The sequence below is a fragment of the Colletotrichum abscissum genome, assembly GCF_030869225.1.
Source record: "Colletotrichum abscissum strain IMI 504890 chromosome Unknown Scaffold_13.1, whole genome shotgun sequence".
Classification (NCBI taxonomy): Eukaryota; Fungi; Ascomycota; class Sordariomycetes; order Glomerellales; family Glomerellaceae; genus Colletotrichum; species Colletotrichum abscissum.
The window spans coordinates 425,481-448,399 of NW_026850021.1; the positions used below are offsets into that span (position 1 = coordinate 425,481).

The window sequence follows — 22,919 nt, forward strand, 5'->3', positions numbered from 1 at the left end:
CGATTCAGTGAAATTGAATGCGGCAGACAAAGTCACTACTGGGCTCGTCTTCCCAACTCAAGTTCATATTGTGAACTTGGGAGTTACGTCATGTAGCTCTGTGATTTACGTGCGTATGGCTTCGACTACAAAACGCCGACGAAAAGTTCAAGCTGTATCATCATGACCTGCAAGTGATAGATGTGATTGACTTGGGATTGCAATCCTCCGTGCTTGCAGTGAGGTTTGCGACATCTACCTCTACGTTAGTAATCGACACGTGGAGTGCAGGATACCTCTCGAATCTGCAAACATAAGACTAGATATTCTACTTGCGTCACTCACGGTTGGTTTCCACTTAGGCCGGTAGGTGCGCTATGACAAGCGAACATAAAGGCAACACCAAAGATACCTATTCCCTGGCCGAATGTCTCGAATAGGCCGAGCATAGTAGAGTGAGCAAAATCTGTGCACAGCAGTTGCTTGCCATTGAGACCACATAGAGCAAAGATAGTCGGGAATATGAACCATACGAGGGAGAACGTCGTGTTTTATTTGCGATTTGGTAGATTGATCAATACCATGACAACTTTGGTAAAGGAGATCTCCGGCTATCCCCACAAGACAGTGTCGGACATCGGCCAAGACCGGCAGTCTGTCTCTCGGAAGGGAACCGACGTTCAATCATTTCGGCTTCTCTGCCCTTGATCTATCTCATCTATAAAAAGGGCATCCCGCGTCGTAAGAAATCAGGACTAAGGTCGAGTGTCCTTCAGAACGGCATTTTTTGTTCAAGCTCTCTTCCAGCCTACCTTATTGGCTGGTGCGTCTTATCAGCGATGTTCGGAGCTGGAAGCCGATGGTGGGTCCTGGCTACAAGCGGATCGGATGGCTGCCGAAGGGCGAATGTTGTGATTAAGACAGTCTTGCCGCCTCTGTGCCATGTTACGTCGCGGATCTTTCTTTTTGACAAGCCAAGTGCTCCAAACATTCCATTCAGTACACTATCCTTTTGGGAAGCTACACAAATAATACAGTACTTTGTTGAAGATTCTTGACAAGATCATCGCATCATTCTCCAGCGCTCAATCTTGAACTCAGTTGCTGCATCAAGTGGCATACATACATGACTTGCAGTAACCGGGTTACCGAACCGCATAGTAAAATGTCGAGTAGCAGCTACCGGGGGTCGTTATCGCCGACCCCAGACCCCTCATCCAAGGCAAGTTCGGCTCTTATCAGCCCCACACTTCCAATTGCCGCAGCGACCTCCATCACATGAAGACTTTGCAAACTTACCGGTGAACTGAACGGGCAGCAGTCTCACAAGGTGTCAGGAGCCTCTTCTTCGAGCCGGAAGAGGAAAAGACGCATCAAAGACGAGGTCGAGGAAGAAGGCGCGATGCCTCAGCAAGCTGCCGCCAAAGCACGGTCCGCGAACGCGTCAGTCACCACCACCCTCAATTCGCCCGCCCTTCATTCACCCCCACCAAACTCCACCGCTGTGACGTGTTTGCCATGCTGACTGCCGGCTTAGATGCAACACATGCCGTAGGCGCAAGGTCAAGTGTTCGGGAGAGCAGCCTTGCAGGAATTGTGCACGAAACAACCTAGACTGTGAATTTGGCGATGGGAGAAAGAGATATTCAGAGGCGTGAGTCTGCTCCGAGGTCGGACTTCTCCAACTTGCTAAGCCAGTGAACAGATACGTCTCGGAATTGAGAGCCACCTTGACCCGATATGAGGACCAAATAAAGGGTAAGTTATCACGGCTGATCCCTTTCAGGCAATTGTAGGCAACTGCTTGCGGTAGGAAGAACCCGGTCTAATATCAAGCAGAGCTCGCCAGACAACCACGAGCACAACCTTCGCCACCCGCCCGGGGGGTCTCAACAGGGGCATCAAATCCGAGTCCACCAGGCATTGCGCCCTTTGAGCCTACTGGTGAGGTACCGCCTCCGAGTTATGGTGCGTAGATCTCACCCAGACTGCAATTGGATCCTGAACCAAAACTGAAGCGAAAGCAACAGCATCCATAGAACGTGCTCCCGGCCCGCTCTTCGAGCAACGGTTGCGGAGTCTCTTCCACGAGAACAATGGCAAAGACCCAGACTCTCCGGAGAAGGATGCTCCGGAACACCTGGAGAACGAGGATCCGCGTGACCTGCCATTTACCCCTGAATGGACTTCAACAAATGAGTTGATCAAGGGCATCCCTCACCAGGCCTTCCCCAAAGAGGCCGAGTCTAATCGTCTTCTGAACCTCTTCAACTCCTACATGGGTGTCACACAGCACTTCTTAGACCAGCGGACATTCACAGACAACATGACGCTGCTTTTCAACAGCCAAGCATCTCGAGCTCGGCAGATGGACACGCCCTGGTTCACATTGTACCTTCTCGTCATGGCCATGGGCAAACTGATGGAGGAGGATCCGCGCGAGGTTCGCGGACCCCCGGGAGCGTTCTGGTTTGCTGAGGCCATGAGGCGGCTCCCGCCACTTCACAGCATCAGCGAGTATGGCATAGTTGGGCTTGAGATTCTATGTCTGGCGACGACATATCTGCAGTGGAACGACCGGAAAAATGATGCATACTTTTTCGTGAGTCCCGATTCTTTCATGCTGGATGAGATGAAATACTAACAAGCTATAGGTGGGAACAACAGTCAGACTTGCCCTGACTCTGGGTTGCAACTTGCCATTTTCAGAGCAAAAGTGCCTACCATCAGAGAGAGCACACAGAATGCGGGTGTGGTGGACTGTCTACATGCTGGATCAGTAAGCCTACCACCCTAATCCACCAAGGCTTCTAAGCTAATCGTCTATGCACAACTAGGCGCATATCGGCAGGCCTCGGGCGTCCAGCTTCCGTTGATGATAGGCACCTTTCGTTCGATCTCCCTGGCCCCTCTCCAGGGTTTGATTCTCCAGAGCCTCTCAATGTCAACGTCAAGATTGCCCGGACAACGGGAGAGATCATGTCATGTAAGTTGACTTCACAACATGTCCGTTTTGGTTGTTACTCGTATGGCCCACAGCTGATCATCGTGATCAATAGCATTATATAGTCGAGGCGCACTATCGCAAGCCGATCTCGTCAGGAAGATGAGAAACTTGCTCCAATCACTACACGACATTGGCGGATCTATCCCGGCAGATCTTGCCATTGACTTCAGCAACAAACAGTTTGAGGTCACCAGAGCTGGTGCATCACTATATCTGAGGTTATTCCAGGTAAGCACCAACTGCCGTGTCTCAATGGGCAAATCTTGTGGCTTTATCGAGGCAAACGGGTGCTAATACAACCCAAATTAGTCCATCATTCTCTGCATCAGACCAATTCTTCTCCAAAAGGTCAAAGACAAGGTTCAGAAAACACAGAAGCAGGCTGTGACCTCGGCAATCTCTCAACTGTGCCTTCTGTGCAACGAGTCGGCTCTGAGAATTATCCGCATCCTCATGGCTATGCAAAGGCAAGAAGAAATTGGTAAGGGCTTGATTCTCCCCGGGTGGCAAATTTGAAGAGCGAATTACTAACAAAGGGAAGCGCCATTTGCATTCTTCGATCTGGATGCTGCCTTTTCAGCCGCCTTCGTCCTAATCATGCGCGGCTTCGCACACAAGCAGGATAGTCAAAAGCCGCCACCGCAAGAACTGTTCCAGGCCATTGATTTCTTGGAGTATCTGTCTTCTGCAGGAAATCAGGCGGCAGCGCAGCGCCTCAAGGATGTTCGGCAGTTTTCTGCACACGTGTGGGCCAATGTGGTAGCGTTCGATAAGGACCATGACGTGCAGATGGGAGATTCCGGGGCGTCCCATGGGGTACCCCAGGTGGGGAACACACCCGGAGCCGGACTACCGGAGCAATCGGGACCTTCACCAGCCCAGATGCCCTTGACTACGCCGACGCCCAGTTCCTCTGTGCCGTCTTGGGAGGGAGAAATGTTTGGAGGACCTGCTGACACCTATGGATCAGACACGTTGTTCGGTCTGAACTTGGATGAGAATCTGGAACAAGCCTTTGGGCTGGAAGCGGCGGAGGGTATCTATAATAGTTTCAACGACCCTACTCTCCCCTTAACGGGAGTTGACCAGCTGGATTGGGCTGAGCTGGAAAAAATGATGGCACCGGGAGGGTATGGTTCATAGTCGCTACAAATAATGTTAAATGGAATCGAAACATTATCAATCAACGCAAATAACTCGGGAATTATCGTTCGCCAGTGACGTATGAATTGCCTCTGCATTGAGACAGTGTCCGAAGTGTAACGTCTCCGTTCGACCGTGGTGGACGATCTGGGCGAGTGGGGCCAATCGGATGACGGCCGCCTCCGGTTCGGGTACCGAGCCGAGAATCTTCACCAAATTCCGCAATGATTCAGAACACCATCGGAATAGAGCCGAGCTTTCAATGATGCGCCATTAACCGTGAGAAGAGTACTTAATATCTGGCGATAGCCTCTTCGATATCACGAGTGACTATAGAGCCGTATTATGAAGTTAAAATCAAACGTTGAATAGATCTGTATTCAAATATCCACGTCGAAATTTCACAATGGTTCAATCAATATCAGACAGTGTCTCCATCCTTGGCGCCGGCAACGAAGCTTCTCGCCGGATCCTCACCAAGGAAGCCGTCAACTTTCTCGCAATCCTGCACCGCAGTTTCGAGCCGACTCGCCAACACCTTCTCAAGCTCCGCCAACAACGTCAAATCGACACAGATAACGGACACCTGCCAGATTTCCTCCCTGAGACTAAGCACGTTCGCGATGATAAGAACTGGAGAGGCGCCCAGCCAGCGCCTGGTTTGGTAGATCGCAGAGTTGAAATTACCGGACCCACGGACAGGAAAATGGTTGTCAACGCGCTCAACTCTGATGTTTGGGCCTACATGGCTGATTTTGAAGGTGAGATAGGAAGCCCTTGAAACAGTCAGTTGTATTTTGACTTACACCGATCAGACTCAAACGGTCCTACATGGGACAACATGATTCAGGGCCAGGCCAATCTCTACGACGCCATCCGCCGGCAAGTTGACTTCAAGCTCGGCGAAAAAGAGTACAAGCTCAGAACTGATCGCACACTTCCGACTTTGATCGCCCGCACGCGCGGATGGCACCTGGACGAGAAACATTTCACCGTCGACGGGCAGCCCATGTCCGGCGCCCTGTTTGATTTTGGACTGTACTTTTTCCATAACGCCAAAGAGTTGATTTCCCGCGGCGCCGGCCCCTATTTCTACCTGCCCAAGATGGAGTCGCATCTCGAGGCGAGGTTATGGAACGACGTGTTCAACATGTCGCAGGACTACATCGGTATCTCACGAGGTACCATCCGCGCTACCGTGTTGATCGAGACCATCAGCGCTGTTTTCGAAATGGACGAGGTTCGTATCACTCAATCATTGCAAGAATCAGTCCCTTCACTAACATGCTCTAAGATCATCTACGAGCTCAGAGATCATAGCTCAGGCCTCAACTGCGGCAGATGGGACTACATCTTCACTTTTGTCAAGCGCTTCCGCAACCGCCCCGGCTTCGTTCTCCCCGACCGCTCCGACGTAAGCATGACCGTCCCCTTCATGGACGCCTACGTCAAGCTCCTCATCAGCACATGCCACGCCCGCGGCGTCCACGCAATGGGCGGCATGGCGGCCCTCATCCCGCGCAAGGACGATCCGGCCGCGAACGCCCAAGCGATGGACAGCGTGCGCGCCGACAAGCTGCGCGAGGTCAAGGCCGGACACGACGGTACCTGGGTTGCGCACCCGGCGCTTGCGTCGATTGCGTCGGAGATTTTCAACGAGCATATGCCTACCGCGAACCAGATCTTCAAGAGGCCCGAGGTGAAGGTCACGCGCGACGATTTGATCAACTCTGTTGTTCCCGGAAAAATTACCGACGAGGGTGTGAGGAAGAATCTGCATATCACTCTGGCGTACATGGAGGGTTGGCTTCGTGGTGTGGGCTGCAGTGCTATCAACTATCTCATGGTACGTTTCAACTGCTGCTTTCGGCCTCTCTTGGGGCATAACTAACCGGACTTGCAGGAGGACGCCGCAACAGCTGAGGTATCGCGCTCACAACTGTGGTACTGGGTACACCACGGCGTCAGCACCGCTGAAGGCACAAAACTCGACAAGACAACAATGCTCAACATCCTCGACGAGGTCACAAAGGAGCTGCTCAAGTCTGCGCCGGCGAACAACAAGTTCGAGCTGGCGGCGAAATACCTGCGGCCGCAAGTTACGGGCGAGGACTACGCCGACTTCCTGACGACGTGAGTTACTACTGCTTCTGTATGAATGCCGTTCAACGCTAACAGCTCCATTTCTAGACTACTTTATGATGAGATTACTTCTGTTGGGCCGTCATGGAAACTCTAGATCTTTCTCCAGCGATGCTTTTGTATGAATAATGAAACCGGTTGAATGGCGTTGCCCTCTGCAATGGATGCTCCGAATGACTGAAATATGAGTGTCGGAGCACTTGTGAGTAAAATTAAAGGTTGCTACCACTTCTTCTCGCAAATCCAAGCCAAGTTGATTGCTAGGAATGGCAAAAATCGACTTGGGCCTGATTCGAACAGACGCTCCCGAAGGAACAAGATTTCTAGTCTTGCGCATTAGACCACTCTGCCACCAAGCCGTGATCTCAGATCCGCTGATGCGGGCTGGTTGAGAGAGGAACCCAGTTTCGCAACCTTGTATCCTGGTCGGCACCGACTGGAGGAACAGAAAATGTCCCTGCGACTGTAGCGTTGATTGCCACAATGTTCCAACACCCGAGATGTGACTTTGCCGTCATGTTAAACCAATGATCATGAAACTTACACAGATTTTAATTGGCTTTTCTTTTCCGTCCAAAGTAGCTGGATTGGGCCGTCTGAAGTCTGGAATGGCTTCTATCGTGCATGCATAGTCAAGGTACTCGTGTTCGAGCACTGCGGACACTTTGACTTCTTCAACGGGGCTTCGAGGAGGAAAACAAGTGTTGAAACCCGATGTTTGATTACAAATTCATAAGTAATAAGTTGAGAAGAATTCTCATAAAAGAATTGGCTCAATAAGCAGTAGGCATTATTCAGAAAGTAAGGCGGCCAGGGCAAAAGTACTGAAAGTGAGTAAGTCGAGATCAAGTCGAGAAACGCTTCTGAAAGCCCCTGTCAAATCACCACGTGGTAGACCTTAAATGTGGAGACCAAAACCCCTACCGACTGAGTTCTTGAGAACCGCGTTGGGCTTAGTTTCGTGACACTCACTTACCGACTCCCAGTCTTATGCGACAATCAACTAGGCTCTTCAGAGGCCCTCAATCGATATCAGCATGGCCTCTTCTTCATCCCAGTATTACAGAAAGTTTCAGAAGCTGGAAAGAACCGTCGCTAAAGCGCGCCAACTAGGCTTCGACTACGATTGGGACAGTGGCCTCCTGATGTTTGGGGATTATTGGTGCATGGAAGTCGAACAAGGAGTCGTCTTTTTCGGGAGAATCATCTACATCTGAAGAGCCATCTACGTCGGGTAACTCTTGCACATCGGGAGACTCATCTTCAGAGTCTGGGGAGTCATCTTCAGATGACGACATGACCTAAGGAACCTGCAGGTTTCAAGTTCCAATGAGGAGAGCTGAGTTATGATGCACTTTTCTTTGGTGGATTCATTTCATGGATGTTGGTGTACTATGCCCAATTCTGAAGCCTCGGTCAAGACGGGGTTATGGCCTAAAATGGCACTTATGAGGCGTTAAATATGGTGCTCTTCTAACCTAATTGTCGTTTCGTCTGGCTCTAGTGTGCAACCTCATGCTCGGGTTTGATTATCTCTTCTCGATGTTACGAGTGTGGTAGCTTAGGCGTCGATCCTAAGCATTCAAGAAGAAGGATATGAGGATTTATGTCATAGTATTTCAAGCAGATCCTGTTCATATATGTAATAGGTTAAACTGATCGAAACTTACTAAATACAGATTTCGCATACCGTTGGGTGATGTCAACAGCCCTTCTAGGTCATTTGTTCCCTTTCCTGGAGAGTAAATTTGTCATTCCGACGATTCTTGACTTCGTGAGTACATGTAAATTGGACAAGACCCTGATGTCTTATTAAGTCGAAAAGCCGCGCATTAAAAAATTCGAAAAACTATGTAACCTGGCTGGTAAAACCTTCCGTTCAGGGACCAGAAGGGTAGTGAGAACCAATACCCATGTCCCTTGCGGCTGGTCAGGAAAATAGAAAACCAATGTTTCAACGTCTTTACATTCTGTCTCAAAAATCGCACCGTTGACTGCAGCTAGCAATCAACGTCGTTTCTACCCTACGATACATCCAGCCGTGCGCGTTCCTGCAATGCTGCATTCATACACGATTTCCAACTAAGCTACTCCCACTCCGCCGCTCCCCTTCAGAAAAATGCGCAACCAAGACTTGAAGAAACCGGCGAAATGCGTCCTTCCCTACAGGAAAGGTGATGAGCATCAAGACACATACGAGCTTATGCCCCTTTCAAGTCCGCCTCCAGATCCGAATCATCACAGGTTCGCGGAGGTTCCCATAAAGATCAAGTCCAAACGCGCCAGACTCGTGAGAAGGCTTCAAAAGAAACCACAATTATACAAACTTGTGCCCATCCCAGATTCGACTTTTCACCAATTCGCGAAGTTACCTGACAAGATCAAGTCCAAGATTTGGCGCGAGTTTTACTTGGAACCTAGATACTACATCGCAGAGCTTCATCCAAAAGACGATGAGATAGAAGGCAAGGATTACGACTGGGGCCTCGAACCTTGCGATGAGGAATTGTCCGGCGAAGAGCCTTGCGAAGAGGAAACGGCCGAAGAGGATGCTTCCAAGAAGATGACCCCGGAGGGTAATTCTTCAAAGAACAGCACTCCGCAATCCGACGCCCTACATATCAATACTCCCAAGGGGCAACCATATGACGAGTATCTATCCGATGAGTATGGTTCCGAAGAGGAATCTTCGGAGGATGAAGCTGCTGATGATGGAGAAGCTGAGGATAGAACCGCAGAGAATGGGACGGTTGAGAATGGGGCTATCAGGGATAGAGCCATCGATGATCCATTCGACGAGCTAGGATTCGACCAAGTAGATGATGAGTTAGACAACGTGGAGGGCCGCGACTCCACTGATTCGCTCATCCGGCCATCAAGCAACGGCTCAAACTCATGCAATAAAGAAAACGAGGAAACGGAGAAACCAACACATCGTACGGTGTTTTGGATTCTGTCCAGACAGGATGCAGAGTACTCGGATGGCTACTACGACTCCATCGACCTGAAGATCGATTCTTTGTCGAGATCCGTGGCCCAAAGCGTCAGGTCGCCGTTCTGGTTTCCAGCATTCACCAAGGACGAGCTTGAGGAAGGCGAGGAAGGCCCCTGGATGGCGATCCCTCCACCGAAAGATTTGGCATCAAAAATGGGAGAGAATGTTACCATCAACTGGGACATCGATTTTGTCCACGTCAAGGTGCGCTTCCGCACATGTGTCACAGAAAGCATCGGCTGGATGCAAAACATCCAGAACATCGTCGTCGACACGAAGCCTTTCGTAGCGCGACGCCCGCACCATGTCACAAACACATGTTTCTGGATGTGGACTAATAAAGCAACACTCTCAAACCTCAAGACTATCCGACAAATCGCCGCGCCAGAGCACCAAGTTCCCTTCTGGCATTCAGAGTGGTGTCACTACCAGATGAGACATCTTCTCCGTTTCGCGCCCGGAACTCCTCCCCAGTGGCGCGATATTCAGTCCAAACTGGTGTCTGATGAGTTCTGGCTTCCACCTGACAACTTACCACGACAACCCGAGTGGAAGAAATTCGTCCGGGACTTTTTCGGCAAGTTAAGACACGCGGTTGGGAGTCGGACCTTCAAGAATTACATGAGAGTCCCCCATCGCTCCGATAAGGATGAGGCGAAAGGCGCACGTGTGCTTTTTGATATCGTCAAGCGGCATCCAAGCCATTTCCACGGCGTACTCTTCCACTCGCCTGATAAATGCGGCCATAAATTCACTGCAGCAGAAATAGTGTAGATCCAGGGCTGGCTGTAGTAATCAGGAGAGGGATGGTGTTTTCAACGAATTTCAATATTGATAACGATTTATGAGGAAACCCGGCTGCTGTATACCTATACACTTGAAGCACTTACATCACCTCGAGAACCTCACGTATACCTTCTACGCTGGCTCTAGAATTAATATCTTAGTTGAATCTCAACATTATCATGTTTGGGTTCATAGGCTTTGTTCCTGACCCATTCTTGATTTTATTCGAGGTGCCTGAGGATGCTGCTCGAAACTAATTCCTGCCAAGAGTCTCTGAAATCATAAAGTATCACGCCTGTCTCTCCTGCCTCATCAAAGTACCAAGTCATACATCCAATGATGATACTTCTCGATCTGCCAGACTCTGTTCACTTAGCCGACACCTCGCTCTAGGCAAAATGAGACCAGTCCGGTAGCTCATGACTCTAGGTTCTGCTTTGATCCGGCCTTGGCAACCGGATTCAATCAGGAACGATATGAAGTCGTCGATAGGATCCGGCTCTTGGCTGCAACGTGGCAAGTCTATATACCCGATTGAGGTTGAGCGGCGCCTATTAGGTCCCTCTTCAGTGCTTGTCCCCGCACTTTGTATATTAGGGGCTGCGGCTCATACGACTCTGGTGCGCACTGCCGATTCGCTCCCCGCATGTTGCTCACTTGCCTCCCTTGAGCCTATTATAAGCTTAATGAACCACGTAGATAGAGCCAATGGGATAATCGTGGTACTCCTGGCTCGTGTGAGACATTGATAGAACCAAGGAAGGTGATTCCTCCGGAATGGTACGACTCACGCCCGGCCAGGTCTGGTAGTTCAACATCTCCAGCGGGACTGTATCTGGGACTCCAGGTCGTACAGCGTGGACTATTTTCTTGAAACGGTGAAGTTTTAACAGCGCAACTCAAGTATTGAAGTTATAAGATGCCCATCTTTCCCGGTTCTCTGCCTTTTGTCTCCATACCTACGTCAATTCCCTTTTTGCACAGTTCTTTCTTCTTCCCAAAGGCTAAAAATGCCTTCCATCAGAAACTTCACATTATACTGCCTGAGCGTTGCCACGCATCTCACATCAGCGTGGCCAACCCAGCATCCCGAACACGTCCAGATACTCACCCGAGCGGAGCAGCTTGCCACCGAATACGACTATGTCATTGTCGGCGGTGGCACGTCTGGCCTGACAGTCGGCGATCGACTCACAGAGGACGGCAAATGTCAGTTTCCAATGTGTCTTGTATCGCACAAAGCTTCAATCTAATGCGGAGAAGACACCGTTCTCGTAGTCGAGTATGGCTACTACGATAGCCAAACTGGCATGAACCCATGCCGTATGTTCAACATCACGTCCAAGCCGTGTCCCAATCTCAACGGCCGAAGCTTCGATGTGGGTATTGGATGCGTCGTCGGTGGAAGCTCTTCCGTCAACGGCCAGGTATTCCTGAGAGGAACCAAAGATGAGTACAATGCCTGGAAAGAGCTTGGTGGACCCGGATCTACCTGGGACTGGGACAATCTGCTGCCATACTTCAAGAAGGTTCGAGCTATCAGGCGAGGGCATGAGAACATACGAGATTTACAAGTCCTAGGGCATCACCCTCGCGCCTCCTGACGCAGCTCAAGCTCAGGAGTACAACATCACCTACGATACCAAGTACTGGGGCACAACTTCCAAGATCTATGCTGCCTTTGGCAAGGGCCCTCTTCAGTCTGTCCTAAGTAGGTCCCAGTTCACATGAACTCCTACCGTCACTCACAAACCACTGACCATAGTTCAAAGAGATCCTCTACAACGCAATGGCAAAGATGCCCGGCATGACCATCCCCGTCGATAGCGGCGCGGGCGAGGCCGGCCTCTACTGGTACCCAATGTCCCAAGACCCCGTCCAGTTCCAGCGATCCTACGCCCGTACCGGCCACTGGGACGGCCTCAACCGCGCAAACTACGAGATGATCGTCGGTGCCAAGGTCAACCGCATTCTCTTTGACGGTGACACAGCTACAGGAGTGCAATTCGTCTCTCGTAATAACACGGGAGCCGCTCCTGTACAGATCAAAGCCCGTCGCGAAGTCATCCTGGCCGCCGGATCCGTACACACGCCGCAGGTCCTCATGCTCAGCGGCATCGGGCCACGCGCACACCTCGAGCAGGCGCGCATCGCTGTCAAGGTCGACTTGCCCGGCGTCGGGTCAAACTTCCAGGATCACAGCTATATCCCAAGCATATCCTATCAATGGGGCATCCAGCCACCCAACTCAGGCGGCGGTGGCTGGGGCGGCGGCGGTCCGCCCTCCCTCGCCTCCATGATCGGCCTGCCCGTCGTCAGCCCCGATAGATTTGAGGCCTTGGCCAAGGCATTTGAAGCTCAAGACCCCAAATCCCACCTGCCCTCGACCTACACAGCCGAGCAAACAGAGGGCTACAAGCAACAGCAGAAAGTCTGGGGCAGGCTCATGCGCTCCAAGAACGTCGTCTTCTCCGAGATGATGATGTACGGCCCCGGTGGCTCCGTGCAGAACCTGCACTGCATGTCCCGCGGCAACATCCTCCTCAACACGGCGCAGCCCGAGAGCGAAATGGTCGTCGACTACCGCGCTGCGTCGAACGCCATTGACTTGGACGTTATGGCGGAGATTATCAAGTTTATGCGGCGGTACATGACTACCGGCGACCTCGCGCAGTATCAGGCGCGCGAGACGTCGCCTGGCACGGGCGTGTCGTCCGATGCGCAGCTTGTGACCTGGGCCAAGGGGCAGATTATCCCGTCCGTGTATCATCCTGTCGGTACCACTGCCAAGATGCCGCGCGAGTGGGGCGGAGTGCTGGATGAGAATCTGCTGGTGTACGGCGTGAAGAAGTTGAGAGTTGTTGATGCTTCGATGATGCCTACGACTGTTGGTGCGACCACGTCCATGACCGTTTACGCTGTTGCTGAAAAGGTATGTTCTGATGATTCAGGGTTCATGGAGTACTGCTAACAGGGATGAAAGGCCGCCGATATGATCAAAGCGCAGACTCAGTAGTTGATGTTGGCCTTGTGTGGAACTTCTGAAAGGCTTTGATGGGCAGACACGTTGGATTTGGGACACATACTGCGGTTATCTTATCACATTCGTTGAGGGGGTTTACATACCACGCAGACGACTCTACCCCGTTTTCAAGCCCGTTGTTAGAGGGTCAAATGATGCGCAGCCATTCGATCGAGTAGTCGTATATTGACAATACTTCTAGTTTCATTCAATGTAAAGCTTTTATGTTTCTAGTAACTAAATGTTCCAGCCAAAGGCAATGGAAGCATGAACGTAATGATGATTCGACGGGCGTTGCCATCTCAAGTCCTCACACACTGACTTCTACTAAAGCTCCTCGGAGACTTCTTTCGCTCTCGTCAGCTTACCGAATGATACATGACTGATAGAAAACATACCTCCTTTGGCGCTGTCCTTGCTCTGCGCCTCCTCCCACTCCTTCATCCAAGCTTTGACAAACTCAACCTCCTGAGCCTGAACGTTCTTGATGGACGCAGGCGGGAAATCCGGCGTGACATCCTCCGGCTTCAATCCGTTCTCATCCCAGTGATGAACACCCAAATCAATGAGAAGGAAGGGTTCGCTGGTCGTGGACTTGCGGTTCAGGCCAATTTTGTGGGGTGTGGCAGCTCTCCAGGGATCAGCTTCGCCATCGACGATAGCGACACGCGGGTAGCTAAAGTTGAAGCCGCCGTGCTTATTGATGGCGTCCACGTTGGGGGGCTCAGTGATGTTGAACGCTTCGCGGCAGTAGATGGAGCTGTAGTCGACGTCGATGAGGCGCGAGATAAGGGGAAGCTCATCGTCGGGCACACCCGATCCGGTCTGAAAGTAACCCCATCTACGAGAAGTGTTAGAAGTTGATCGAACTCGCTGACTTGGAAACACTCACTCTGTGCAGACCTGGTAGATCCAGCTGCGGCCAGGGCCTTGGCGAATAGAGGTGTTTTGGTGTTCTTCACTGTTGCGGCCCGAGAAGCACTTGACCAAGTCTCCGCTTTTGCAGCCCTTCTTGACGTAGTCCTTGACATAACCGACATAGTTGAGCATGCGATTCGTCAGCTTGGCGTCTGAGCCACTGGCGGACAGCAACTCGTCCACTGACGACTTCAAATGACGGGTGCTGCCAAAGAGAACACTGTCTGAGCTGACAGTGGCACAGTACGTTCCAAAAGCGGTGGTATCCTGGGCAGGGTCCCAGTTGGTTGACTGCAGTCCCGAAATGCCGTACGACAGGGTGCTAGCAAAATCATCATCTTCAAGAGGGCCTAGACCGAAGAGATCCTTGAGCTGGCTCTTATCAGTTTCAGACTTTCCAAGCAAGATCTTGTCGACGACCTCAGTAAGCTTCTGGGTGGTCTCGGCGCAGTCACCTGGCGAAAAGAGCCTGGCACCTTCGTAGTACTCCCAGTAGTCGATGATTGCTGCCGTGACACCTGACGACGAGATGCCGCCCCAGAAGACCTCGGGATAGAGCTTTCTCAGGAAGGCCGCAAAGGCTCCAGCGTACGAGCCTCCATAAGCAAGGTAGGGCGTGTCAGGCGCGGTAAGGTTCAAGTCCTCGTGACCAGGGAAGCTAATGTGCTTCGCGAAGTAGGCCGTATCGGCGAGGGCCTGATCGGTGCTTAAGAAGCGGAGGTTCTTGGTGCTGAGGTCGGGCACAGGGAAACTCTTGCCATAGTAGCGATGTTCAAGAACGACACCGACGCCACCGGTGGCCTTGGCAAGGATGGAAAGGATGCCGTGGTCGAGGAACGGCAGACGCTCCTTAGCGTCCGTCTCCCCGGCCGCGAGGATGATGACAGGGCCTCCCTTGCGATAGTGCTTCGCATCGAACCAGTAGCGGAGGTCAAAATACTCGTCCGAGTGCGGCTCGTATCGCGAGTCGTTGTGAAAGTGGTCAATAGGAACAGAGAGGTTGTACTCGGGGTACTGCTCCGCAAAAGCAGCCGAGGCGATTTCCACCTGAGACTCTGACTCCACCCGGGCAGCCGACTGCAGCGCGTTCCAAGCCTCGTGGCCCGCCAGATGTTGCAGACCGAGTCCGGCAGCAACGGCCCGGCCCGCGGCCAGCATAAAGCAAGCTCCGGACTTCCAATTCGTCATATCGCCGGCGTGTGATGGGGAAACCAATGATGTCCGTCCCGCAGTTGGAGGCGGCGCCGGGTGTTGTTGTGACTAAAGTTGTGGAACCCGGTGTGAGTGGTGCGGGGTCGTTTCTGTGTGAGCATCGCGCCCAGGCCCATCCTCATTTGAGCTTACCTCATCACCTGTTGCTCTCACCGAAAGTCATCTCATCTCATCTCATCTCACTCTCACCATCATTCATCTCGAGAGACCACATTGAATGGGGCCACATCAAGATATGATCCCATCCTTTTGAAATGTGAAACTTGTTCTTGGTAGATTGGGGCACAAACAGTAGTGGTGATGCATACGATTAACTGTCTTTGACCAAGATGACTCCGAGAGAGAAAGACTTTACAAATTTTTGATTTCCGCATTGAGACGCAGAGCTACGCTCAACATGCCAGAACGTTTGGTTCAATCTCATTTCAGTCTGCCGGCTGAGTCACCGGCCATAGACCCAGCGTAACATGCCCCGCTCGTAGGCTGTTGGCTCATGAGGGCTTCAATCGAGCCATCAATGCTGCAACCCGATGCAAGTATGGAGTTGTGTGACAGAACAGCTTCAAATTCGACGGTATTTGAAGGTCGATAGTGCTTACAGTTCATTTTCAATGGCAACGTGACGCCCTCGGCGTGAGATTTGTGCCCTTGGCTTGGATCAGTAGGCCGCCCAGTGGCACCACACCAAGAGTGAAGCTTTGAAATCTGGCCCACAGGGACTGGGTGATGGAGTCTTGCTTGAGCTAGCTATACTCTGAAGAGGCTCCCCAGATAAATCATCTTCATTTCGTTTTTGATGGCGACCTCATTTGGTCAAGCTAGACCTAAGAGACCCCATCTTCAATTCCGAAATGGCAGCTCTGAACCTTTCAGCGCTGGCCAAGAAGACGCTCGACGTCTCTCGCGGCTTCACCTACACCTACTACACTTCGCCCGCTCGCAACTCCAAGGTTACCCTCCTCCTCTTTCACGGCTGGCCTGACACGGCGCGTCTCTGGGCCGGCCTCATCAACAACTACCTCGTCCCAAATGGCTACGGCGTCGTGGCACTAGATAACCTCGGCTTCGGTGATACCTCGAAGCCCACCGACCCAGAAGACTACGCATGGCACCGTCTTGCAGCCGACGCTGTCGGGATTCTCGACGCGGAGGGCTTAACCAAAGTCATCTCCCTCGGCCATGACTGGGGCTGTCTCATCGCTCAGCGGCTATACAACTTTCACCCCGATCGCATCTGCGGTCTCGTCACGTTGAACGTCCCTTACATGCCGCCCACTGGCCACTTTGATCTCGAAACAGTCAACGAGATGACGAGAAAGGTATTTGGTGTCGGCATCTTTGAGTACTGGCACTTTTTTCTCGCCGAGGACTCGGTAGACCTCATGAATCAGAACCTCGAGTCTGTATATAGCGTCACGTTCGGCGACCCGCAAACCTGGCTTGAGAACTGGTGCACGCCCGGCAAGATGCGTGACTTCATCACCCACGACCGCACGCAGCCAACATTACCCTTCGCCACATCGGAACACAAAGCCGACTTCATAGAGCGCTACGGCAGAGACGGCGGGTTTGCTGCACCAAGGTGTGTTTACACTGTGACGGGCTCTGGGATCCAGGACAAGTCAGAGAGGATGTTGAGTGAGGAGGCGAAGACAATTCGGGTGCCGGTGCTCTATTGGGGCGGGGAGCAGGACTATGTGTGCAGACCTGAGTTGCTTCAGCAGAGCATAGCTGCTGGCGTGCTGCCGGATGTCAAGAGTATCACGAGGGAAGGCGGCCATTGGGCTCTTCTTGAGAACCCGGTTGTGTTTGGAGAGGATATGTCGGGATGGTTGCACGAGACTTTTGACTCTTGAGCCTGGACGGGGAGAACAGGGACAACCCCACCGACAGCACAGAGTTACCTAAACATCATCTCACAGTGAAAACAAAATACAACCACATCAAAAAAGCAAAAGAATGATCATCACGAGTTGTGGTGAAGTTGTTCTGGACGATCAGGGGATTGAACCCTGGGCCTCCCGCAGACACTAGGTGAATGCAAAGCGGGCGCTCTACCACTGAGCTAAACGCCCTGGATGGGATGCGACACTTGATGCCGCTGTGGGATGCTCACGATGCTCGCAAGCGGGTTTGAGAACCCCGCCAGACACAGCCGCATGCATGCGGGCGGAGACAGAAGCCATGATATTAGTAAGAGAGCAAGGAGACAATCGCTGATTCCACTTGAACCCCCACAAGTTCCGCTGAAGTTGCTCGAATGATTAGGAACATGGCAGAGAGTAGAGATAACCACCCGAGAGAGATGCTTTGCTACAAGAGTGATGGTGCCGCCTCTTGAGGGTGTTGAGCAACCCTGTAGTTATGGGCCCTGTTGAAGTACTCTCTTCTGCCAGTCTATAGTAATAACTCCGGAACTGCAAACTCTATTCTTTCGTCGACTAGTTTTTAACACTGGAGAGAGGAGAAGATTTCTTGATTGCTGAGAAAACACCTGATGGCGTATCACAACTGAAGGACAACTCGAATTGAATTTGATGTGGAGAGAACCCCGCTCTGGAGTTGAAGCTACTTAGGTCTACCGGTCCCCCCAATTTTCAACACCGAGCGGAGCAATAGCTCCGATCCTCCCCTTGGTGTAGTTGGTTCATCACGTTCGACTGTAATGGTTACATTGTCATCGAAAGGTCTCTAGTTCGATTCTGGAAGGGGAGAACAACTCTTTTGGTTTTTTGGTTGAAATGTCTCTGCAACTACTATACTGAAGACATGCGTTAAATTTGCTTTTTAGATGATCATCTAACGTAACACAAACATGGCACGGTGTTGTAGTTGTCTAGGCGGCAAGTAGGTGATGCTTTCTTTACATCGCAGCGTCCCTTATATATGCTTTCATGATTTCCCAATACCATCGACATCCACCCCTTCGCTCCTTGCCTTCTTGATCGCATCTCTCGCCTCTTGTTGTTCCTTCTTCTTCCTTTTCAATAGGTTAATAATCAGTAACTTGGCTCACGTGTTTCACCGTCCATGACTAATGAAGGGCATACTCACTCCTCAATCCCACTCCCAAATTCCTCATTAACTATCTCTTGCCCCGGCACCTTTTGCGTACCACTCTTCCTCTCCACCGCGTCAGCAACCTTGCCCTCCGCAAGCGTCGCCATCTGCTCAGCCTCGACGTTGGGGTTCTCCAGCTCTCTGCTGCTGCCGCCCTCAGACACGTACGCGGTATTCCGCCGCTCCGTCTCGTCCACGGGGCCGGAGGAGTGTACGCCCGCGCCCAGCGAACTCGGCGTCGCCTCGTCGACGGAGCGGGACTGGGATTGCGGGAAGGGCGTGCGGCCTAGCGCTGCATCGCGCGCGGCAGTCTCGCGATCGGAGGCATTGTGTGCTGCTGCGTTTTCGGCGGGGTTGCGAGTTGTCGGATTCGAGGGTGCCTTGTAGGCTTCTGATGTTGGGGGTTGGGGTGGTGCTGAGGGTGACATCTTGGCTTCTCCGGTCCAAGGTGAGATGATTCTTCGGGCAAGGTAAGATTTACAATACTAGAAGTGCAATGAGTGTCTGAAAAGTCAGAGTTTCGCGACTGTAGTTATTCACAGGGAAATTCCGTGTCGCAAAGTAGTCTGTTGCAGAAAGCTCAAGAGCTCTAGAGCAATGACATCGGTGACAGGTCGATGACGTCGGCGGGCAGTCGTGGATCGACGCTTAGTCTCTCCCCGTCTCCGTCATCGTAAATTGTAAACCCGCCTTCAGTGATTAGCATGTCATCAGTCATTGTCATAAGGGTTCGTTTCTTTCATGATAAGACTGCTGTCACTGTCGAATTAATAGACGTCGGCTGCTGCCATGCCTGCTCACCCTGGACTGATTGAAATATCAGGCTGTGAGGAACGGTGCCCACGACCAAGACCGGAGCCGATGTAGGACAATGCCAGGCGTTCCGTCAACCGCTGTAAGATGTTGTGCTTGCTTTACTCAATTTCGAATTATCAACTCAGCTCGGTTAAGATGCAATTGCGCAACTGGCATCATATTTGATAGGGTGCTCGATTGAGCCCAATGAATTTAATGTCATTTGCAATGCGACCTTAGTCCTCCCTCAATGGTCCCGTTATTGTCTAAAGCCTCCTCCGGTCAAGCTCAGCCCTTTCTCTCTCACCTGAGATACTCCAAATGAAGCTCCCATAAGATCGCGCATGGCACGTTATCCTTGGCACAAGCTTCATCTGAAGAACTGAAGCCTCGCGATGAATACCACAACGGCGCCGATTTGTTCAGCCACAGGCAATGCAACCTCCAACTCATCCCATCTCCACAAACCATCTCGCTCCAAATGTCGACGCCGCCCAGATCTTATTGGTCTACCCCGCCCATCGACACCGAAGCCAAGACAGAAAGCTACCCCAAACGGCATAGAGAAATGGGCACACCGGACGAGGGGAGGGCAACACACGGCTCCGATTCGGCCTCGACATGTGCCGCCGAGCTCCGGCGACCCGCCATTTGCCCGTTTCTACCGGTGGTCGTCCCGTCTTTCCTCTGGAATCCTGCTGACCCCCGCATGCATACCGTCAACCCAATTAGAGGATCCGAGTTGCATATGGTGTGATGTCGCGCAAACTTTCGCCTTTTTCACGGCCCGCGCGGTGGTGGTGTGGTGATCGATATCGGAAGGGCGTATAAGACGTGTCCAAGACCCCTCTTCGACCCCGCGATAGAAAGTGTCCAAGTGTCGAAGTCGCAGTAAACAAACTTCCTTCTTTAGCGCCAGAAGACATTCAGAAATGGCACCATCCGCAACAGAGACAGCTGCCGCCAAGCAGATCGAGGATCTCAAGGAGAAAGACCCCCCAGCGAAGGAACAAGTCAAGGAGGCAGTATACGCAGACGACTTTCCGCCCCTGGATGAGGAGCTCCCAGAAGTACGGATAGGCCACAAGGAACCTCTCAAGACGACGGGGGTTCTCGACCAGTTCGAGCATTTCGAAGTGACGCCCGTCATCGGCCGCGAGTACCCGACTCTCGATCTCAAAGAGCTGCTGCGTGCGCCCAACTCTGATGAACTCCTTCGTGACCTAGCAATCACCAGTGAGCCGGGCCTTCACCGACATACTCATCTCCCATACTGACACAAGTACCACAGTCTCGCAGCGCGGTGTCGTATTCTTCCGCAAGCAAGACAACATCGACAACGACCTCCAAAAGGAACTCGTCCAACGTCTCGGCGAGCTATCCGGGAAGCCCTCGACTTCGAAGCTCCACATTCACCCCGTCAACAATGCCGGCCGCGGCGACACCAATGATGATGAGATCAGCGTCATCTCGTCGGCGCAGGCCAAGCGGCTGGGCATACACCGCTTCCTAAACTACACCAAGAAGCAGACGCAGAGGTCACAGTGGCATTCCGATATCACGTTTGAGCCCGTGCCGAGTGACTATGCGCTTCTTCGTCTAACACAGCTGCCCAAGACGGGAGGAGGTGAGCACTTTCGAGCTTTCGCCGCCAACTTTGGTGTACACTTGTACTGACCAAACATAGACACGCTCTGGGCCTCGGGCTATGAAGTATACGACCGAATATCGAAGCCGCTCCAAAAGTTCTTCGACGGCATGACAGCCACGTACGCCCAACCAGGTTTCAACGCAACCGCAGAGAAAAACGGCTTCAAACTCTACTCGGAACCGCGCGGCGCGCCCGAAAACGTGGGCGAGCTCCTGGAGGCCATCCACCCGGTAATCCGCACGAATCCGGTGACGGGCTGGAAGAGCGTCTTCGCCGTCGGCCTCCACGTCCAAAAGATCAACGGCCTGTCGGACGAGGAGTCGAAGCACTTCCTCGACTGGTTCGTGCAGCTCATCATCGAGAACCACGACCTGCAGGTGCGGCACCGCTGGCAGAACCCCAACGACGTCGCCATCTGGGACAACCGCTCGGCCTACCACGCCGCGACGCCGGACTACATCGTGGATGACCTCGGGGAGAGACAAGGGTCTCGTGCCGTGAGTCTCGGGGAGAGGCCGTACTTTGACCCCCAGAGTCAAAGCAGACGGGAGGCCCTGCGTGCCGAAGCTATTGCCGCTTTGAAGGCGGATTACAGCTCATGAAGATTGTTTGTTTCCGGAACCAAACGACCTGTTTCTCTGGATGGTCGTGCTCTTGAGCTTTGGTATGACAATTAAACGACGATGGACTCTTTTTCCTACACGGGAAGAGGTTACCGTAGCAGTCAAAACAATGATTCTCCCCAGAAAAGAGGAAGAGGCGGTTTCACTCTGCCCTATCGTGGCTCGGGAGTTGCTCCCGAGCATCTTTCAGCTGTGCCTGTATCAAGTAGACTTTATCCCCACTTAGGGGTTGAGGCATAGATCAGACGAGGTCGTCAACAGTGGCCCAGCACGAGACTTCTGATACTGGACCCTCCCATCGGTTCTCTTTAGAGTTCAGAGCCAATCTCGAGACCGTCGCATCTGCCGGTCAGACATGGCACGGGCGTTGCATCCAGACCCTGAGAATGGTCGGCCAGATGATCTTCCTTCTTCTCTTCTTCTCTGCATAGAAGGACCTGTTTCCTGTCGACTAGTCAGTCGGCAAAGGCCCCGACGCATAGGCGCTGCTGACTGTCGCAGCCGTCCCCGTCCTAATACCCTCCAAGCTTAACTCGGCCGGCTGGCTAGGCATCGAATCATTTTGCCGTTCGGCAACGCGTGGATCATACGCAGACCTTGAGTCGAGTGGTTCAGACGGGCGATCCAGACTTCTTGCGACGTAGGCTTGACGCCAGACGCGCGCGTTTCAACGGGCCTCTGAGGGTCTTTGGTACGTTCCTCGAGTCATCGCTATGGGCCTTTCTTCTTTGTCGTTAGATGGGAGATGCCGTTTTGGCATTGGTCCGGCGGCCACGTTGAAGCTTTGAGCGGTACTATACGAGGTGGTATTGGCGCCTTGACGTGAGGTTTTGTTCTGCTCGGGTCGTTTCTCGTTTCTGCACCATTGTGGAATAGGAAGAGGTCAAAGTCCATCTCCCATCGAAGCCGGGCACTTTTCACCGATGGCGATTTGTTCTTGCAACAGTCCTTGTGTTGGAGGGAGACGTCGGCTAGCGTCAAGCGAATCTATGGGTAGTAGATCCCGTTTCCATCCACAGAATTCTGAGGACGTCGTAGAAGAGTGGCTGAATAGGCTTGTCTCCTCCTCCACAGCCATGGTTGCTAGGCGGCAGTGACCCCGTGACAGCAGCCAGCAGCACGTAAGCGGTTCATCAATTCTCTGCGGCTGGCGTGTGAGAGATGGTTTGGGACAGATGAGCACCGATCCCCTGGCGGTCCCTCCGTCAGCCAGTCTTAGTCGGCAGAACCGACATGGGTGAGGGTTGTGAGTCGTGACTGTTCACTAGTCTGTCACTAACAGCATTCAATGGCAACCAATGTTGGGCGAGTTTTACCGAGCAGAAAGCCGCGAGAGTTTTGGGGGACATGTTCTAGACGCCTTGGATGGCACCGTATCCGGACGCTCACGCACCTCCATTAACTGCATTAGTCTACATGATAGAGAATTAAGCTCGCAGAGACGCGTCGATGAGACGGCGTTGTCTGTGTGGAAGTCGCAATGGCAGGACTCAGCCAAGCGTAGCGGCAACTGTAAATCGTGAAGCTAGCAGCAATAAGGTAAGCCAAGGTGTGAAGCAGAATACGAGGCGGAAAGTTTCAGTGGG

The 22,919-nt window shown here is 52.3% G+C and overlaps 8 protein-coding genes across 8 annotated transcripts; 6 read left to right on the plus strand and 2 right to left on the minus strand.

The window, feature by feature from the left end:
* Positions 1-1,381: 1,381 nt before the first annotated feature.
* On the plus strand, positions 1,382-6,368 carry CABS01_06300 (fungal specific transcription factor; the record flags this gene model as incomplete). Its single annotated transcript, XM_060539666.1, has 12 exons — positions 1,382-1,422; positions 1,685-1,737; positions 2,019-2,581; positions 2,634-2,758; positions 2,817-2,965; positions 3,039-3,214; positions 3,296-3,467; positions 3,528-4,116; positions 4,559-4,890; positions 4,945-5,975; positions 6,033-6,262; positions 6,320-6,368. 12 exons carry the CDS (start codon positions 1,382-1,384, stop codon positions 6,366-6,368), a joined length of 3,510 nt encoding a protein of 1,169 aa, XP_060404203.1.
* A 2,022-nt stretch (positions 6,369-8,390) lies between these two features.
* CABS01_06301 (uncharacterized protein) lies at positions 8,391-10,040 on the plus strand (the record flags this gene model as incomplete). The annotated part of the gene is made up of 1 exon (XM_060539667.1): positions 8,391-10,040. The coding sequence occupies one exon, from the start codon at positions 8,391-8,393 to the stop codon at positions 10,038-10,040; it is 1,650 nt and encodes a 549-aa protein (XP_060404204.1).
* Positions 10,041-11,062: 1,022 nt separating this feature from the next.
* CABS01_06302 (glucose oxidase) lies at positions 11,063-13,068 on the plus strand (the record flags this gene model as incomplete). Its single annotated transcript, XM_060539668.1, has 5 exons — positions 11,063-11,261; positions 11,316-11,581; positions 11,634-11,763; positions 11,825-12,984; positions 13,036-13,068. 5 exons carry the CDS (start codon positions 11,063-11,065, stop codon positions 13,066-13,068), a joined length of 1,788 nt encoding a protein of 595 aa, XP_060404205.1.
* Positions 13,069-13,222: 154 nt separating this feature from the next.
* Positions 13,223-15,180, minus strand: CABS01_06303 (serine carboxypeptidase S28; the record flags this gene model as incomplete). The annotated part of the gene is made up of 3 exons (XM_060539669.1): positions 13,223-13,272; positions 13,473-13,915; positions 13,967-15,180. The coding sequence occupies 3 exons, from the start codon at positions 15,178-15,180 to the stop codon at positions 13,223-13,225; spliced, it is 1,707 nt and encodes a 568-aa protein (XP_060404206.1).
* Positions 15,181-16,055: 875 nt separating this feature from the next.
* CABS01_06304 (uncharacterized protein) lies at positions 16,056-17,060 on the plus strand (the record flags this gene model as incomplete). Its single annotated transcript, XM_060539670.1, has 1 exon — positions 16,056-17,060. The coding sequence occupies one exon, from the start codon at positions 16,056-16,058 to the stop codon at positions 17,058-17,060; it is 1,005 nt and encodes a 334-aa protein (XP_060404207.1).
* Positions 17,061-18,096: 1,036 nt separating this feature from the next.
* On the minus strand, positions 18,097-18,692 carry CABS01_06305 (uncharacterized protein; the record flags this gene model as incomplete). Its single annotated transcript, XM_060539671.1, has 2 exons — positions 18,097-18,184; positions 18,259-18,692. 2 exons carry the CDS (start codon positions 18,690-18,692, stop codon positions 18,097-18,099), a joined length of 522 nt encoding a protein of 173 aa, XP_060404208.1.
* An 848-nt stretch (positions 18,693-19,540) lies between these two features.
* CABS01_06306 (uncharacterized protein) lies at positions 19,541-19,816 on the plus strand (the record flags this gene model as incomplete). Its single annotated transcript, XM_060539672.1, has 1 exon — positions 19,541-19,816. One exon carries the CDS (start codon positions 19,541-19,543, stop codon positions 19,814-19,816), a length of 276 nt encoding a protein of 91 aa, XP_060404209.1.
* Positions 19,817-19,991: 175 nt separating this feature from the next.
* Positions 19,992-21,312, plus strand: CABS01_06307 (TfdA family Taurine catabolism dioxygenase TauD; the record flags this gene model as incomplete). The annotated part of the gene is made up of 3 exons (XM_060539673.1): positions 19,992-20,295; positions 20,351-20,686; positions 20,747-21,312. 3 exons carry the CDS (start codon positions 19,992-19,994, stop codon positions 21,310-21,312), a joined length of 1,206 nt encoding a protein of 401 aa, XP_060404210.1.
* Between the last annotated feature and the right edge of the window lie 1,607 nt (positions 21,313-22,919).